The sequence below is a fragment of the Podarcis bocagei genome, assembly GCF_964188305.1.
Source record: "Podarcis bocagei genome assembly, chromosome: 15".
Classification (NCBI taxonomy): domain Eukaryota; kingdom Metazoa; phylum Chordata; class Lepidosauria; order Squamata; family Lacertidae; genus Podarcis; species Podarcis bocagei.
The window spans coordinates 14,986,638-15,006,057 of NC_138141.1; the positions used below are offsets into that span (position 1 = coordinate 14,986,638).

The 19,420-nt window shown below is 45.9% G+C and overlaps 1 protein-coding gene across 3 annotated transcripts in view; it reads right to left on the reverse strand.

Annotated features, from left to right (window-relative positions):
- KIRREL3 (kirre like nephrin family adhesion molecule 3) overlaps positions 1–19,420 on the reverse strand; it is a 761,553-nt gene that overhangs the window by 40,340 nt on the left and 701,793 nt on the right. For 2 of the 3 annotated variants that reach the window (XM_081171663.1, XM_081171662.1), the window contains exons 12-14: positions 13,787–13,887; positions 11,921–12,119; positions 8,541–8,576 (exon numbers count right to left, since the gene is read on the reverse strand). In XM_081171663.1, the coding sequence (XP_081027789.1) occupies positions 8,541–8,576; positions 11,921–12,119; positions 13,787–13,887 (336 nt within the window). The remainder of the gene's footprint in view (positions 1–8,540; positions 8,577–11,920; positions 12,120–13,786; positions 13,888–19,420) is intronic. The other variant, XM_081171664.1, reaches the window with a different exon arrangement.

Below are 19,420 nucleotides of genomic sequence, written 5' to 3' on the forward strand. Positions count from 1 at the left end.
CAGCTCTGTGAGGGGGTTTCCTAACAGCTCTCAGCACCCTTAAGGAACAACAGTTCCCAAGATTATTAGGTGATGAAAGTGGTAGGAAATTGCTTCAAATGTATGGTGCAGATGGGGCCTAAGATTCGTGCCGAACCAACAAAATGCAAGGGTAGCTTGGTGAATGACACATGGTATACTCAAATGAGTTGGTTGGGGACTTGTTTGTTCAGAGGGAAGACAAATGGAGATGTGTGGCTCATGTCACTGACCCCTGGATCTCTCACATTTGGCAAAACAAATGCAAACATTGCTGGTAGAGGCCAGGGTAGGGTGAATGTGGGTGATTTAGTCAGTTTAGTGCAGGTGAATTATTTGAAACATTAAGACTTTTGCAGAGGAGACAGGCCCGATGGGAAATATTATTAATAATAATAAAAAATCCAGGCAGCACACATTCTGGGCATGTGTAAATTTGCTGCACAGGTATGTAATTTTGATACTAAGCAAAGGATGTGGCACACTGGAAACCCCAGTTTTTGTTTCAAAATCATAAGGAAAGAAAGTTTATGGTTCTTACAAAAATCTGTGGCGATATAGTGTGCATGAGCCCAGGAGGTGGCTAGGGTCAAGCACACAGGACTAAACTCTGAGAACACCTTGACCCCCATCCATTCATTTTCTGGATGGACCATGTGTTGGCTTCCTATGGGCTTGGTCTTTGGTGACTAAAACAACATCATTTATACTCATTTAGCATGTCTGGTCACAAATCTGACCTACCAAACTGAAATACATTATGGTGGAAATGTGTAGTTTTCCTTTATGAATGGCTGAAGGCATCAGATGCTCCATACAGATTTAGTCACCATGTAGAGAGTTTATAAGCAGATACCATCAGCACTGGCTGAGAGATGCAAGAACAGCATCCAGTAGGAGCCGCAGTTTTTCAGTTCTTGCCCAAATCCTGTGGAACGCCTTTCCCAAGGAGAAGGCTCATTTGACTCGGGCATTTGGCTCCTCTCAGAGACAAGTAGGAACATATCTTTTTTCTGGTATCAGGCCTTTGAAAACTAGATCCCTGCTTATCGATTGACATTGTGGATTGATCCTGCTGTTGACTGTTAATTAGGTTTCATTGGTTTTGTTGCTCTTAATAGATTGTGCTTAGTTTTTTTTAAAAAATAGTGTATGTTGTGTAATCCCCTTTGTAAGTTAGATAATTGAAAAGCAGTGTAAACAGATAGGAAACAAATCGTCATCGGAATCTATCTTGAAGGAGAGGTGGGTTTGCTTTTTTTAGCACTTTCTCTGGAAGCTGGAGTAGTGCGGCAGAATTATCTAGCACTGAAGCTTTTCCCACTCCAATCAGCAATCAGTCAGTGCACAGTTTTGATGTTATGGCTTGGTTGTTCATTAGCATGTAAGTCAAAACACAATCACCATCCCAAATCAAACCGTTCATTGTGTGGTCCAGTGTGCTTATGGTGACTAGAACATTGGGTGAAAACTGACGAGACCTGGGTTCAAATCCCCATTCAGTCCCAAAGACTGGCCAAGTAGCTAATGAAAGCTTTGGTTTAGGATCCAAATATTTGAAGGTCTGTTTCCTTCTATATGGCCAAGGGTGGTGGATGTGCTTTTCATTCTCCAGCATTCTGCAGCCTCCCTGACTACCCATGCCTCCTGATCTCAAACACTTCATGGGTAGAGCTACTGCATGATGAGTTTTGATTGGGGCATGGGCACCTGGGGAGGCTGCAGTGTGCAGATCACAGGTGAGATGATTTATAGAATGGAGGGAAGGACACTCCCAAACAACAGTTGGCTACCTCAAAAGCAAGGCAAGTACATAAGAAATCCTGCACCCCACTCATAAGAATTTCAATGAAATTTTATCATGCCTTAGGCAAAATTTTGAATGCAATTTCTTATCTCATTAATTGATGGATAATAACTGGGACGGGGGGAAATGCAGGAAGTATTTTTTTGACACAGCACGTATCCCACCACTTTTAGAAGCACAATTGGTTGGAATGCAAGGCAGGGCCTTTTCCACTGTGGCACCCAGGTTGTAGAATTCCCTTCCTAGATATGTCTGGTTGCTTGGCACTCCGTTTTAAGCTTCAGGTGGAGCGGATAAGACCTTAGTGTGGCTTGAAGTTCTGTCTCCCATTTTTATGCTGAATTGTTTCACATGGCTTGTGGTTTTAATGTATGACAGATTTTAGCCATTTTTATTACAATTTGGCAGAACTGGACACTAAATCCACCCCGATGCATACAACAGAACTTGGTTCAGGCTAGAACAGCAGGAGGGATGTGAATTAACATGAAGGGATGCTGCGTTCAAGATGTAGCAGATGAAGGGAATCAGGTAGAATGCTACCATTATCACCTATATACACTGTGCGAGGTGCTGCAAAGAACACAGAAGCAACCTGAACTTCATGCTAACCTACTTTACCGCCAATGTGTTGTTGGCTTAAGTTTCTTCAATCCACCACTTCTCAGTTTGCAAAGCCAACCTGCTTTTTATGGTTTAGGGAAAACATTTTATCAATGAGTTTTATTTATTTTAATCACCATTGCAAGGATGAAGGAGTTTAAGCCCCAGCTATTCTCTTATTGAAATGACATTTTCCACTACAGCACAGTTTTGCTTGACTTTTACAGCAAACGGTGCTCTTTATTCCAATTAGTTTCTGCCTTGAACACTTTGGTGTTGTACCACACAGCCACAGAATGTGCTAACTGCCAAAAGAGGATCTTCATTGGTTTTGGCAGATCCCACTTAAATTAGGGGGGAAGAAATGGAATATTTAAGAAAGGGAGTCTGTGAAATTGCTGTTCTGTTCTGTGCGCATGTGTTTCTTGTTTCCTTTCTCAGTACCTGTTTTCTGTTGTGTACTTAGCTGTTGTTGTTTTTTTCACAAGACTGTCTGGTTCTGATTGACCTGGCAATTTTCTCCACTGGGGTTTTGTGTTTACAGTAAACGGTACCCCTGGCAAGAGCAATCTAGGCTTTATTTCACCCAGGTCAAAGACCCAGTTTGGCACACCCACGTATACACTGAGGCTGGGAGCCTCAGTGGTGCCTCTCTAAAGGCTTTCCGGCTATCTTTTATAAGCCAGGATGGGCAAGGATCAAGGAGACAGGTGGTTGGTTTCACTCGTCCAAGCAGTCTGTCCACATCTTCAGGGGTAACAGATTGGAATTGATCCCACGCAACCTGACTAAACAGGGCTCTAGCACTCTCTCGCCCCGGCCCTGCTCCCACAGTGAAGTCTACCTCTTCATTGCAGGAGATCATGTGGCCTGTACTGGGCCCTGATGGAGCAGGTGGTTCCACTAAATTGCAAACCACCTGAAAGAGTCTCATGCCACTGTTTTCCGCAGATGCAATAGAGGCGGTGAAGAAGGTCTTCTTCACCATCACTATTGCCATTTGGTAGGCTCGACATTGAGCTCTAACCCATGTCCGGTCAGATTCAGAATGAGTTATCCGCCACCGGTGCTCTAGCCGTCTCAGCGATTGTTTCATTGCCCTCAGATCCTTGAAGCCCATTTTCCATCTTGGGCCTTGGAGCGGGCCCATACTCCACCACAGATTATAAGGCTCCAAGGAGGCCTCGGGACATTGCTGCTGCTGCTCTGCCTGTGAGTACTGGGCCTGGGAACCAGGCAGAGGGCCTTCTCAGTAGTGGTACCCGCCCTGTGGAACGCCCTCCCACCAGATGTCAAAGAGAACAACAACTACCAGACTAGACAACATCTGAAGGCAGCCCTGTTTAGGGAAGCTTTTAATGTTTGAGGCATTACTGTATTTTAATATTGTGTTGGAAGCCACCCAGAGTGGCTGGGGAAACCCAGCCAGATGGGCGGGGTATAAATAAATAAATATTATTATTATTATTATTATTATTATTATTATTATTAACCCTGCTAGTGGCACTCCCTACCCCCCATAGCTACAGCACTACCTCTGGTGGCAAACAGTAGCTAGGAGGGGCACATTTTAAGTGGAAAACTGCTGTAGGTATGGAGTAAAGGTTTAAACCCCTTTCTCCGCATGCTGTAGTACTGATCCCAATCAGTACCCTGTAATTGTTGCTTTTACCTCAGGGGAAAAGTTGCCTGAACTAAACACGTTTTTTAAATAATAAAGAGGATGATGCCCTGAAATTTCATGACCGTGTGATGAATCAGCAGGTAGAGGGAAAAATTGTTTCTGCAGTCAGCTCAAATGTGTAGAATTGCTTTCTGTTTGGAAGACTCACAATCCATTATTATGTGGATTGCATATACTGAAAAGGCTGCTGTTGTATATACCAGGGAGGAAGAGAAAAACAACCTCATAGATGCTATGTACCAGATCTGGGGGACTTCTGGGCCGACAGGTGTTGCTAGATTCCAGCGGCCATAATTCCTGACCTTCGGCCGCACCTGCCAGGATTTAGTTGAAGTCCAGTAACGTCCAGAAGGCTACGGGTTCACCAACCCTGACATATACCTATCACAAAAGGGTAAGAATTCTGTCTGCTAACTGTTGTGAGGGGTAGGTCTCAAAACTGTTCACATAGAGGTAGGGGGGCAAATATTGTTAAGGAGGATACAGTGGCAAGACCGCCAACATTTGCAAGTGGTATGTAAGCTGGATGTTTTTGTTGACATAAAGGATGCAAAAGTATAGCACAAGATGATGGCTGTAAAACTCTATCTTTCATTTGAGTTGATAATGGAAAGGGACTGGCAGCTACAGGCAAAGGATAGATCCTCTTAGTTCTTGGGCAAGGATGGGTGAATCTGTCAGTTTTGGTTTCTCTCAATTTCTTATTTTTTCCAATCTTAAATTCAGTTCTCTACATCAGTTTGCATTTTCTTTTAGAACATCTCCGCATGAAAATTCACCAGCATTTTAAGGAGAATCTATGCCAATCTATACATATTACATGCTGTTTTGCCTAATATACACATTTTTTTGCAAAAAAAGCTCCCTAATATAACACATCTCTGCATGCTCTTTTCATGTCTATATGCATTTATATGGGCACTTTAGTATATGCAATTTTTGTATGTATTTCTTGGCTGGGAAACTGCATTGGCAAACCCAGAGACGTGAGACTTTCTGTAGAGGTCTATGTTTTGTTTGGTGAATTGTTTCAGAAATTGCAAATTAGGGAGGTTTGCCTTCAAATGAATCTACATTCTCTCCCATTCCTAACTTTAGGTTACTTTCTCCTGTTGTTTTGGTTAACAAGAGGCCCAACAGTATATAAGGGCTTGCCCTCTCTTGCCCAGCTCGCCATTCCCAGTTACTGGATTTGTAGTTCAAATCCATGCATGGGTTTATCATTACTGTTCATGGGGATAGACAGAATTATCCCAGCTGGAGTCCGAGGGAGACTGGTGGGGGGGAACACTCCCCAACCATTCCTTCACCCTCAGTGCAAACTGAGCCAATTTATTGTGGAATCATTAAGACAGAGTGAATATATGAAGTCCTACAATATCATTGCACACTGTCTTTTTCTCTGGGGGCTTCTTTCCAATCGGATTTTATTATTATTATTATTATTATTGAAAAAACCCCTACTGCTAGTGTCTCTGGGTGTGCTCTTGCTATTTATCCCCTATTGGCAAGGAAGGTATTGCAATGAAAGATTTCATTATCTGGGTCCAAGCTGTATGCTATATGGAGCTTGAAGTTCTGCAATGCCACAGGCCTAATTTTTGAATTTGACAACACTAAATTGAGTTTGAAACCTGCTTTCCCTTGCAATCGAAGCCGACTCCCCTCCTTCCCAATGTAAGAATGTGTGATTAGTTATTGCAGCGGCATGACAGCAGCCATTCCTATTAAAATGCCCCATGCTGTGTTAAGGCTCAACAGGGAGCAGAAGCACAAATAGTACAGCATTTGGCCCTCGCTTGTCCCTGCCTGCCCACACTGCAGCTGGGGGTGCTTGTGAGATGGCGCCTGTACAATCTACATCACACAATTCATGTTTCTGGCAGCAGGCATGGAACTTACCTGCTGTGTCAATTTCCTGTCCCCCGTGCTAAAGCTCTGAACTGACAGTGGTGTGCAGATTTGCTTACATGGAGCCACTACCCAGCCCTTAAGATTATAGAGTGCATGATTTCTTCCTCTCTCTCTCTCTCTCTCTCTCTCTCTCTCTCTCTCTCTCTCTCTCTGTGTGTGTGTGTGTGTGTGTGTGTTGGCTCCTTGGGCTGGATCCAGATGGGCTAGTCACACTTGGAGTAGACCCGTTGAAATTAAAGGGTCTTCAGTGAGTCCTGGGTCTACTCTAACCTGGATCTGAATCCTTTGTTTGCATATATTTGCTGACAAATAAATTTGACAACAGTAACTAAAGATCCTTGCCTTATAGAACCAAACCATTGGTTCATCTATTCCAGTTCCATTTATTGTGATTGTGGTGGAGGCTGGTACATTCAGGCAAACAAGGTATTGCCCCACCAACCTCAGCCTGCCCTCAGCCAGCTCCCACCCACCCGCCTTCGTACAATCAGTCCCGGGCAGAAATGCCTACCCATTTGTTCATCTCAGAGTTGCCCTTGCAGAACTCAGTGGGGAGAGGGGGACAAAATGAGAGTTGATTGGCTCTGGCTCTGCCTACTGTTTGCCTCTCTTCTTCCTGGCCTACCAGTCCCAGTGGGCTGACTGGCAGTAGATTTCTGGTCTCAGGCAGAAATTTCCCACATCTTTGTCAATTGAGATCCTTTAAGCGGAAATGCCAGGGATTGCATCTTTAGCCATTTACTGTCAAGCAAACACCCCACCAAAATTGCATCTAGATCAATACTGCTTAATAATAATGGCAGCAGCAGCAGCAGCAGCAGCAGCAGCAACAACAACAACAACAACAACAACAAGCCAGAGATTTGCTTAAAGAACCTGAGCAATAAAGATTTTGCCTTCCACACATTTATAGCATTGGCCCTCATCTTTTATTTTGGGAACAGATAGATAGACAGGAGTGCACAACAATGGGTGTTCCCAGGTGGACATGGGGCAGTTCAGTGGGTCTCAGAAGATCACTGCAATGAAGTTGCTCATCAACAATACACAGAGATCAGCGGGCTGGTCTATATTATGGAGGGATAAAGTAGGGTGCAAATGACACTGGAGGGGGTGCAGTACTCACCTGGGTGCAAATATTTAATTCAAGGCAAAGCTGAGGGTGAAAGTTCACCATGTTGAAAAGGTATTGGGTTGCATCCAATGGTAGTTCTACTCAGAGTAGACCAACAGTACAGGGATAGCTAGCTAAGGTTCATTTATCTCAGTGGATCTACTCTAAGTAGGACTTGGTTGGATACAACCCTTTGACAAACCCTTTGCAATTCCTTGTCCATTCTAAAGAAGCAAGGAAGGCCTACTGACCAGGGATGAGTTGGCATGGACAACATGCTGCTAGCTCCGAAACATCAGAGGAACACACAGAGAGATCCAGAGGCAAGTGAGAAGATGCTGATGGTGACAGGGTTGAGTCCTAGGTTGACAAATGTGAATGGAAATAAGAGCCATAAAGAAAGATGGTGCATGATAGAGACAATGGTTTGTGACCAATGCTAGGCCTACTCAGAGTAGGCCCACTGAAGTTAATAGACAAAATGAACTTTGGTTCATTCATTTCAGTGGGTCTACTCTGAGCAGAACTTAGCTGGATGCAACCCAAATGTCCAGAGTGTGCTGTGTACAGTGCGGTAGGGTCAGCCAGATGGAGATAATTGCCGCATATACTGAAATTCAGGGAAATGAGAAGCCAAAGCCAAATGAGAAGTTAGCGAAATAAACCATGCAATGGAACTGACTAAAGAACATGGCCACCTTCATTTCCCTCAGGTGTCCAATCAAGGCCTTGTGGGAGGCATTTAGAGACTGGATGGATTTGGAATGGAGTCAGCAATAAACTGCTTCTAAGATTGATGGGCTCCCAAAACCTTTCCCTGGACCACAACAATTGGTGTCTTTTTCTAAGATGACCATTGCTAATTTATTCATTGTGGGATAAGGATAGGCTATACCAGGAATTTGACTTTGCTACCGGTTGCTGAACATTGGATTGAAATCCCGTTCTAGAGTGCAACCGGCAATTTTAGGGCACCAGCATGAAACGGTTTAGGGGTCATGGGCAAATATATGACAGATTGCTACACAGCTGGATTAGCGAAGACATGGGTGTTTTCCAGCTTTAGATCTATGGCTACTTTCTCTTCCTAATGTGTTGCCATTTCCCCCTCCATCAAAGCAGCAAGAGTGTTAATTTTATCACGACCCCGTTTAGAAAAATAGGAGGACCTGAGCTTGGAAGGCACCAAAAAGCCATTTCAATGGAATTTGAAAACCAATATGGTATTTCATTCAAATCATTCTCCCTTCCTAATGAGTCGTTTTACCTCCCACAAGCCTCCTTTTCAGGGGAGGGATAACCTAGATGGATACAGCTTCATTGTTTGGTTGGGGTGGTGGTGGTTATAGAACATAGCTCCGGGGCCAGTCATATAGTCACCTTCACTCATGATTCCATACCTGCTTCCATACCAGCTCCTGATTTCATTTCCGTACCTGTTTGAAAATAAAGCAAGTGTCTACAGCCTTGCCAAATCCCAACTGTGCAGTTATTTCTATTTAAAACTTTTGCCAGTTTCTTCTTTTTAAATCATACGATGTATATGGGAGTTCCTCACCCACCAATTCCAAGGGCAGCTGCTCGGGGGGGGTATTTAGAGTTCTCCATTGCAACGTAGCCACTGGAGGCCAGGCAAGTTTCTAGCCAAGAGAGTTTCAAATATGTGCTTTGGTGGAAATCGCTGTGGGGACTTGGCGGCGTAGTCTGGCACCGAGGATTGTCCCTCTTCAGAGCCCCATGTTAAAAACAAACAAAGGACTCCCTGCACATGGAATGTTAGCATATCAGGGGGAAGTGTTTTTAACTTCTCCCTTCAGTTATGCTTTTTAAACACAGGGGCATATCTAAATATGCACTGCACATCTTGCATTCTGAAAAGGTACAGTCCTGGCTGGTCTGTACCATATGCTTTTATCTGGATGATTGGACTGACTATTAGAGAGGCAGTTGATAAGGTCTCTTGCCTACTCTCTTATTGGTTCAGTCATTAAAAATCAATGTTGATATTGTGTTAATTGTCAGTGATGCGGCACTTGCAGGTTTTCATCCCAGGATTAAATTCCCCCCTTTTCCAGCAGAGCTCCTCTGCAATGGAGAGCCCCACTCTGCTGGCGGGCACTTGGCAGTCACCCTTTTCTTTATGAGGCGCCCGGAACAATGACCCTGAGTCAAACGGTCTTTAATTGTGCTTTTCTGCATTGTGATCGGCCGAGAACCCCGTGTAGAGCTGCTTGGCGGGAGCCACTCCCTCCACAACACAGAAACATCTGCTAACCCAGACACATTTCTGTGCTTAGGCAGGAGGCAGGAAAACAAACCAGGGAGTTGATCTGCCCTGGATAGAACCCAAGGCTAATTTTAAGAAGTTCATTTAGTTCCAATTTAATTTGGATGGCAGCCTTGCCTATAAATCAGAGCTTGATGAGAGCAATCTACCAGTCTGCCCTAGAATTTAATGGAGAAGGATGTAACTGGAGAGCCTCCAGGTGCAGGTACAGCCTTCCCTCTGGGACTCTCCCAGCCTCTACGCCCTTTTGAGGAGGGGAACATAACCAGGGTTCTAGTCAAAGGGACTGTGCTTTGGGGAGATGTTGGTTACTCTCACACTAAATAGGCTTCATTTGCCCCTAGGGACATCAACCAACAGCTAAGTCTGATTGGCTATACAGGGTCGTGATGTCATCACATCCAGTACATGATCCCTGATTGCTTGGGATCACTTGAGAGGGGGATGAAATGCAGGGAGGGAATGGCCACGAAAGCAGCAGCAAAGTGGGAGAAAGTGACTGCAAATAGTAGTGAACATTCATGAAAAAGACAGGATAAGGTATGTCCCAAACAACTATTTTCAAGCCAAAAAGCAAAGCTGAAATACGTTCAGCCCTAAATCATAACCCCAATGCCCTGAAGCCCTTCTATGTGAAATTCTGCCCCTGTTAAGAGGGAGGTCCTCTCGTTTTCAGTGGTTAAAGCTTACTGTTGGGCGACTCAGCTTAACGCTTAATGCTTTAAGCGGGTACTCACTAAAGCAGCTATGCTAAGAGTGACATCCCATCGCTATGACATGCTCATGACAGCACAAAACAATGGGATGCAATGGCAGCAACTTGGAACTTCCCAGTCATTTTACTCTTCATTTGGCTTCTGCTGAACTAGTTCCTCCCACTCTCTTCCATTTTTCTGGCATGACAGCATTAAACCTTGCAGCCGTCCCTTCCCAGACACTGGTTACAGATCTGAGCTTGAACTGTAACTGTGTAATGTGCCAAAGGAAAGATGAATTAACATGGTTTGGGTTTTCTTTTTTCTTTTCATTTTTTGCAACAGGAGACATTAGGCTGGGTGAAATACTTTAAAGGCTTGTTTACTTCCAACCAAAATAACATTTCAGGGCTGGAGGGGGAATGGTTCTTTCCCTTTCTCCCAGTGTTACTGCTGAATTTGGGAGAAAGTATTAAAAAAAGCAGTAATAGACGATGAGAGGTAAAGATAGCCAACTTGTCCACAAATTGCACAAAGTGCAGTGGTTGCTGCACGCCATGCATTTCCTTCCTTCAACTGCTCCCTCATTCAGATATCGCAATCCTGATCCTCCAGATGATTGTTGTTGAGAATGAGAGACTGTAATGAGTGCTCCTTCCTCTCTTTTCTCCAAAACACTTCCTCATTTCCTCAAACCTTAGTTTGCCATGTTGTCCTTACCAGCAAACTGTGGCTTGCATGATCTGTGCAAACTTTGTTTGAATGGGATTGCACAAACCACAGTTTGGCAGGTACAGTTTGAGGAAATGCTCTACCAAGCCAAGTGAGGGAGGCAGGGAGTGCTCAGATCTGCCACTTGTTCCTTGGTTTGGAGGACTGGCAGCAGGATATCTGTAACGCAGTCTTGTGTCTGCATATATAACTAGAAGTGGAAGAGCTCTGCCTAGTTGTGATTGCTTGAGTTGCTGCCAGTCAGAACAAGCTATTGCATGGGGAGCCAACATGGTGCCTTCCAGATGTTATTGGATCCAAACTCCCATAAAGCCTCATATAGCATAGTCAAGGGTGATGGAGGTTGTAGTCCAACAACATCTGGAAGGCACCATGTTATTGACCCCTGACTATCCTCAATTGAAGGTGTACCTACTGCAGACCACAAGTTAGCAGCTTCAAAGCCCAGGTAATTTCTTTTCAATCAAAGAAAGGGTGGCTTGTCTGGAAAAAAACCCCAATGCACATACTCAGGAAGTGATTGTTTCAGTGTTGTGGAGGTGCTAACCACAAACTGCAGGGTTTAGGGACAGGCCAATGCAGCAGGGAATTCGAAATTAAGCTAATCCTGGTTAAGTTTCTAAGACTGGTACCTTTGCTTCAGAAAGGAAGCAGCAGAAATAAACTTGGATTGAGGTTAACACCACTTAGAATTGTGCAACATTTTCAAATGGTGCGAGGTTTCTCATGTTGCTGCTCTTCAACAAAGTGCCTCACTGCTTGACGTGAGCACTCATACCCTCCTTACCATTCTTTGCTGTCTCTTTCTAAGGCCTCTGCCTGATAGATCTCAGCTGCACTGGAGTTGCTTTCATACCTGCTTCCTGTGCCACTCCTGTAATGTCTGAAGGTCAAGATCGCACGAGAGGACCACATCATGTGGTTCCTTGTCCTTACCCAGCTATAAGTCCAAGCCACACTGGTCTTACATCCTATTTGACATTTACACACCTTCCAACCCCTTCTCTCCATTTCAGCAAGCGGCTCTTTCCCTTCCAAACATGAATGCCGTGATAGCAGTTCCCACCTTGTTCTTTCAGGCGTATGATCTCGGTGTCTGAACCAAAACTGTTCCAGGCAGTGCAGTTGTAAATGGTCTGGAAGTCAGCCCGCACGATGTTGCTGATGGTTAATGTGGAGATTACGCCTTCATCCGTGCTGACGGTCTCTACCGTGTAACGCCCTGAGGTACCTGACTCCAGGACATTCTCCTTCCATGACCAGGCCTGCGCATCAAAGCAAGTGGGGATTAGCCACCCTCGGTAATGTTCTCTCATGCTAGAAATTATTTATCAAGTTTTTGCCTTTTACTAACGAATAGGAACATAGAAATCTGATATGCAAAAGTGATTTAGGGGTGGTTTCTGGCATGCTCTGTGAGCAGTTTTTACTTATCCGAATCAGTATGTTCATACGCAAAGGTGAGAGATGAAGACTCTTTCCTGGTTGCCCCACTGAGGGACGTGTGCTAAGTGGTGATCTGGGGAAGGAGCCTTCTCAGTGGTGGCTCCTCAGCTATAGACCTGTCTACTGCCTACCAGGTTATTTTTCTTGTACACACAAACACACACACATTCCAAGGCTGGGGAAAAAAATAGCCCTGAATCTGCAGTGATTTTATTTATTTATTATCTGCTGGATCAGGCCAAAGGCTTATTCAGTCTGGCACTCTGCTCTTGCAGTGGCCATCCAGTTGCCCATGAGAAGGCTGCGAGCAGATCCTGAGTTCAGCAGAACTTGCCTCACTCGTGATTCCCACCAACTGGTATTTGAAGGCATACTGCCTCCAGCAGTGAAGAATATAGCCACCTTGGATAGTAACCATTGGAAAATAACAAAAATTAAAAAAATAATAATTCCCCCCTCCCTAAGATATAGCAGTACATGGTAACATATAAAGCTGAGAGTGAGAACACAGAATACTGGTAGCCTGAAGAGTATTAGAAAATCATTAAAAACACAAATGAGTAATATGAGAATTTAACAAAAACATAATTAGTAACACAGACAGTTATTAGAAATAAATTATTAGAAATTAACCTAAGTTATCTCCCCTCCCTTTTTAAAAAATAGGCAAATCAGAAGAAATCCTTACTGCAGCAAAAAGAAAAGGGAAGCATATGCTTGTAAATATGCATTGCTTTTTATGCTGGTTTTATCTGCTGTTTTATTTATTTGTTTACTTGTTTTCGTACATTTATACTCTGACTTCCACCATGGAACCTAAGGCAGCATACATAGAGTGCTCAGGTGGTCGCGCAGGCAGGCGCTGCCCAGACCCAGACCTGTGTAGCTTCAGCAAGAAGGTGGCCTCCTGTGCCTTTGGATGTTGTTGAACTACAGTTCCCATCAGCCTCACTCAGCATGGCCAATGGTCAAGGAAGATGGAACCTGCAGTCCCACGAGACCTTGGCTACCCTTGTTCTAGAGCGCCATTCATCCTCATGAAGCTGTACAAGCAAAAACCAAAAAAAGCAACATAGACGGTTTGGGTTTCAATTCCCCAAGGTGCCAAACAATCCTCCAAGAAGTGGAAGATGCCTTCCACATTATCCCTTACCTTATAATTTTCTGCTGGATGGAGCTCACAAATGCAGGAAGTCCAGTGTTGGAACCTTCCTGGCTGAAGAGCGACCTTCTGCAACATGGCACCCTCTAGGGGCTGTTGAACACCATCTCCCACCATTCCTGACCATTGGCTTTGCTGGCCGAGGCTGATGGGAATTGCGGTCCAGCACATGCCCTTTGATTTGTGCTTTGATTATGCTGTTTTAATATAATGCAACAAAAGCTGTCCTAAACAATTTTTTTTGAAGGGCGAGATATAAATGAATGATTCATTTCCCTTGGGCTCTGGCTGCTATTTACGATGCTCAGGGAGGTGCCTACTTACAATTCGGTCCGGTGGGGGCGTGCTGCGGATGAAGCATTTGATCTGGCCTTTCTCCCCGTGAAGAGCGTGCTGCGTCTGGGTGCTGGAGATTATAGGTGGTCCTGTGGAAAGGGCAGAAGCAGAGGAAAATGGGGAGTGACATAGTGTTGCATTCCTCCACCCTCCCCTCACATACACAGGATAGAGCTCACAATCCCATACAGACAGGAACATGGGGAGCTGCCTTCTTCTGAGTCAGACCATTGTTCCATTTTGCTCAGTCTTGCCTACACTGACTGGCAGCAGCTCTCCAGGGTTTTGTAGCAGGGGACTCTCCCAGTTCTACCTGGAGATGTCAGAGATTGAACATGGGACATCCTGCTTGCAAAGCAGATGCTCTACCACGGAGACATAGACCATGCAACTGAAAGCAGCACAGAACTCCTTCCTGATGAGAGCTATAGGGCTACCTGTTGTTTAGGCTCTGCTGTTTGTAGTAGTGGGTGAGATTGCAGGGCTGGCCCTTGCTGAGCTAAACTGAGCTGGCTGTCTCTTGCAAATAAATTTGGATTCTACTACAGTGGTACCTCGGGTTACATACGCTTCAGGTTACATACGCTTCAGGTTACAGACTCCGCTAATCCATAAATAGTGCTTCAGGTTAAGAACTTTGCTTCAGGATGAGAACAGAAATCGGGCTCCGGTAGCGCGGCGGCAGCAGGAGGCCCCATTAGCTAAAGTGGTGCTTCAGGTTAAGAACCGTTTCAGGTTAAGAACAGACCTCCGGAACGAATTAAGTACTTAACCTGAGGTACCACTGTACAGGACAACAAATTGATTCTTCTTCTCGTTCTTATTATTTCCCTTGGACAAGTGCCTTTGGGATTTTGCTTGCCGCGGGCTGCACAAGATCCCAGGAAGGGGTCTATAAGGCTGCATACACACCATACATTTAAAGCATAAGGCTTCTCTTAAAAAATAAATAAAAAACCATGGGAATTGTAGTTTGCCGCTCACAGAGCTACAATTCCCAGCACACTTAACAAATGAGAGTTCCATCGATTATTGGGGGAAGTCATGTGCTTTAAATGTATGGTGTGTACGCAGCCTAAGAATCTTCCCCTTCTTCCTTCAAAGCATAACTAAGGCTCAAATTGGCAGGTGATTTGCTGGGAGCCAGAAGAGGGTGCTCCTGCACAATGCAAGTGGGTCTTTCCACCCGAGCTACAGCTCAGGCTAAAAAGACTGCAAAAGATTACCGCTTCCCCAACTCAGTTCTGATCCAGCGTCTTTTGATTTTTGTGTGTGCTATTCGGCTTCTTTGCAGCGGCGGTCTATCTCTGATAAATGCCGTGTGGCTGTGTTAATATCTCTATGACTAATTAATCTCATTAAAGGATCAACACTACTCCTCAGGATATTTCTCCTTCCTCCATTCTTAACATCCAACCACAGAATTTTAGTTTAGCAATCAGTTGCATGTTTTCTGCTCCCAGGGGAGGGGAAAAAAAGATTTTCAGCCCCAGGAATGCAACTTCCACACAAGTTTTCTGATGTAAATTTCTTGAAGTTTCAAATATCACACCCACCCACCTGGCATGTTGCATTTGCAGTTGATGTGGTTTTCAAGTACAGTGGTACCTCGGGTTAAGTACTTAATTCGTTCCAGAGGTCTGTTCTTAACCTGAAACTGTTCTTAACCTGAAGCACCACTTTACTTAATGAGGCCTCCAGCTGCTGCTGCGCCGCCGAAGCACAATTTCTGTTCTCATCCTGAAGCAAAGTTCTTAACCCAAGGTACTATTTCTGGGTTAGCGGAGTTTGTAACCTGAAGCGTATGTAACCCAAGGTACCACTGTGTACTGCCAATCCAGCCCACTCACTGGAAAAGGGCTAGCCTGCCTGGGCATGTTGCAAGAAGGGATGAATGAATCTGTCCCTATTGGTTCTCCCAGTTTCTCCTTCTTCCAATAGTAAATTTGGTTCTTCACATTTGTGAGCAATTTGTGATTGTTATTATTTTTTAATCCCCATAAAATTCTTCAACATTTTAGTGCAAATTTCTTCTTATAAGTACATTTTTGTATACAATCCATTATTTGCTAGCCATTTCTCCTAATACGATGCAATTTTGTATGTCAGTTTCACTGGTATCTTCCCTTGGCATGCTCACTTTCCCCTGCTAACTTTCCCAGGTCTATGAATTTTGTTTGGTTGCAGTGAACTGCACCACAAAATTCGGACCAGTGCAAATTTTGAAGGCCGGCTGGCGATTCAGTTCTATTGTTTTGGAAAGTGGGAATTTGATGAGTTAGGCCTTAAATGTGAACTGAATCAAATTTATCTCTCATCCCAAGCTGCAAGGGACGTTACCTTGGAGACTGGGAAGCTGTTGTTGCAAGAGGAGAAGGAAGGGGTGGGGGTGGGGAGGGGAGTCATCCAAAAGTGGGAAAGAGGTGACAAGGGAAAGAACTAAGACCACCTCACCAACCCCTTTATAAAAGCATGTCCAGGGAAGGAATAGGACTACACTATTCTGCCTTGATCAGACTCCCCTGCCCTGGAGCACTCTGTCCAGTTTAAGGATACTGACAAGCTGGAATGTGTGAGGAGGAAGGTGAGCAAGATGATCAAGAGCAGGCATAGGCAAACTCGGCCCTTCATATGTTTTGGGACTACAATTCCCATCATCCCTGACGATTGGTCTTGTTAGCTATGGATCATGGGAGTTGTAGTCCGAAAACATTTCGAGGGCCGAGTTTGCCTATGCCTGATCTGGCATGGCAACCAAGCCTTATGAGAACAGTGGAGGGAGTTTAGCCTGGAGAAGAGAAGACTGAGGGATTATCCCCACTTCCTCTTGTGCCACTGCTTTCCGCTGGAGAAAACTGCTCTTTAGTGCTCAGTTGGGGCAAACAGCAATTCAAGTTATTTTGACCACCTGGACTCGTGCTTTGTAGGCATGCCACAAGGGGAAGCATGAACAATCCCTGAGAGGTCATACGATAGCCACCTTCAAATATCTGAAAGTCTGTCACAAGCTTAGAATTGCAGAGTTGGGAGGGATCTAGTCCAACCCCCTACAAAGGGGGGATGCTTGTTTTCTGCTGTTCCGGAAGGAAGGACGCAAACCACTATATTCAAATTACAGGAAATGAGATTCTGACTAAACATTAGAATTTTCTGGTAGCAAGAGCTGTTTGACAGTGGAAAGCTGGTGGGTTCTACTGAAGGCTTCTAAACAGAAGCTGCCTGGCTATTTATTCGGGATTCTTTTGTTGATGGATCTCAGCCAAAACTCTCTGCTACTGGCTGCTTAGTCTGTGTAGTTCAGGATGACGACTCAGGAACATAAGTTGCTGAACAGTAACTTGATTTGTATTTGCTTTTATTATATACAGAGTATAGCACAGCTTTTGTACAAGTTACTATATACACAGACTCGATTCAAACTCTACACTCCAACTCCAAACTACTGTGTCATGCTGCTTATAAGGGAAAACTTTTAGCCAATCACCACCTGTTGCTAGGCTTCCCTATCTCCAAGCAGACTTTCTCATGTACCCTTGCTTTACTTGGCATCTTGCCAACTCACTAATTGTCCACTTCATAGCTGCAGTTTCTCACAAACCTCAACATCTTTAGCTGTGAATTCTGCATTTCAGCAGGTTAAACTAGATGACTCTTGGTCTCCCTTCTAACTCTACAATGCTGATTCTATGTCCTTTTGTTCTGGTATAAAAATGACCACGGAGAGAGATTTCTGTGGGGATGGGGGTGGCAACAGCACAAGTTTTGCCCATGTTTTCTCATGCACCTACCACTAGGTTAAAAGGGAGAAAGTTGCAGGATTTTCATCAGGCTGATATTTTTAAAAAATAATGTTCTTGCATTATATAGCCATGATCTCTAGAGCAGTGTTTCCCAACCTTTTTTGGGCAAAGGCACACTTGTTTCATGAAAAAAATCTCGAGGCACACCACCATTACAGCCCCGTGATGTCAGCGCGCAGCGTCACGCCGGGAGGGACATGAATTGCTAGCAAATTACATAATCACCTCCTTGAGGGCTGGCTCATCTTCTCCGAAGGCAGAACCCCATTAATTAACAGCACAGACTCACACCATAGCCAAGACGAGGGGGGAAAACCTCAGTCATGCACAGTCATGCACATGTGGGGGCTAAATGAGGACGAAGACCGGGCAGAGAGCAGGGTTCAAATCACCCCACCTGGCCAGGACAATCCCTGGGTGCTCCCTTGGGCCACTCGCCTGACCCACCTCGCAGGGCTGTTGTTGCGAGGATAACACGGGGAGAACCACGCGCGCCCCCGGGAGCTCCTTGGAGGAGAAAGCGGGCGATGAATGCAATGCACGAAATATATGAGAGGCGACCAGGTTTTGCAGGTGAGGGGCCCCCGCCAGCCTCCGCTTCCAACACCCGGCGCAACGACGCCGAAGTTTCCCCCCGGGCTCGGCTCGGGGAGCAGCGCTGCTCCCCCCGGCTCCCCTTCGCCCTCCCGGCTCTCTCTGCCGCCCACTGGGGACCCCCCTCACCTGCCAAGTCCGGAGTGCCGGTGGAAGTTGCATGCATGCATGCAGGGCGCCGCGTTGCCATTGCATTGCACTGCACTCCATGCAACGCCTGCACGCATGCATTGCCTTGCACGCCCGCCAAGGGGTCTCCCCGCGGTCCGATGCGTCCCCTCCGGCGCAGATGCAGCATTGCAAAAATAAACACACACACCCCGACGCAGCCCTACCTGGGGGGCAGCCTCCGCCGCTCCGCCTCTGAGGGGATCCCCGGGCTCCATCCTGCCGCCCGATCTCCGCGGGGGCGCAGGCAGGCTGCGCGGGGTCTGCGCGGAAGAGCCCCTGCCCGCCCGGCCGCCGCCGCTGCGCTCATTCCATGGCCGGGAGAGGAGCGCTTCAAACAAAACGCCCGGCCCGCCAGGCCACGCTGGGAAACGTAGTTCGCGCATCCCGCGCGGGCGCGGAGCCCAAGGGCGAGGGGACTACAGATCCCGGCAGCCCCCGCGCCGGGGACGGAGGGGGAGAGACCGGGTGCAGGGATGGAGGGACGGGTGGGCGAGCGAGTGAGTGAGTGGCAGCCGCCAAGCCTTGGCCAAGAGCCAGGAAGGGCCTCCCCGGAGGAGGAGGAGGAGGAGGGAGGCGCAGAGTGGGAGGGAGGGAGGGAGGGAACCCCAGGGGTCATCTAGTGACGGCGCCCCAATCGAAAATTTGACTTAAAAAAAAAAATCTTTCGAATTTTTTAATTTTTCCCACGGCACACCAGGCAACATCTCGCGGCACACTAGTGTGCCGCGGAACAGTGGTTGGGAAACACTGCTCTAGAGAGTGTCTGAGAACAGAAAAGGGATTAGGAATCAAAGAAGGATGCGAATCAGACCCTTGACCCCTTGAGAAAGCATTATCCAGATTTTGGGTGGAGGACCATTTTCAACCTGAGAGCCACCTTCCCTTCTGGGCAAATTCCTGGGGACCATGTGCTGTGGGTGGGCGGGGCCAGAGGCAAAAGTGGGTGGAGCAACAAATGTGAATTTCACCTTTATGCAGTAGGCTAGGTTCTGGACACACTCACACTCCCTCCTGTGTCCTCCACCTAGGCAAGCAAGAGGTCTTCTCAGAGTTCAAG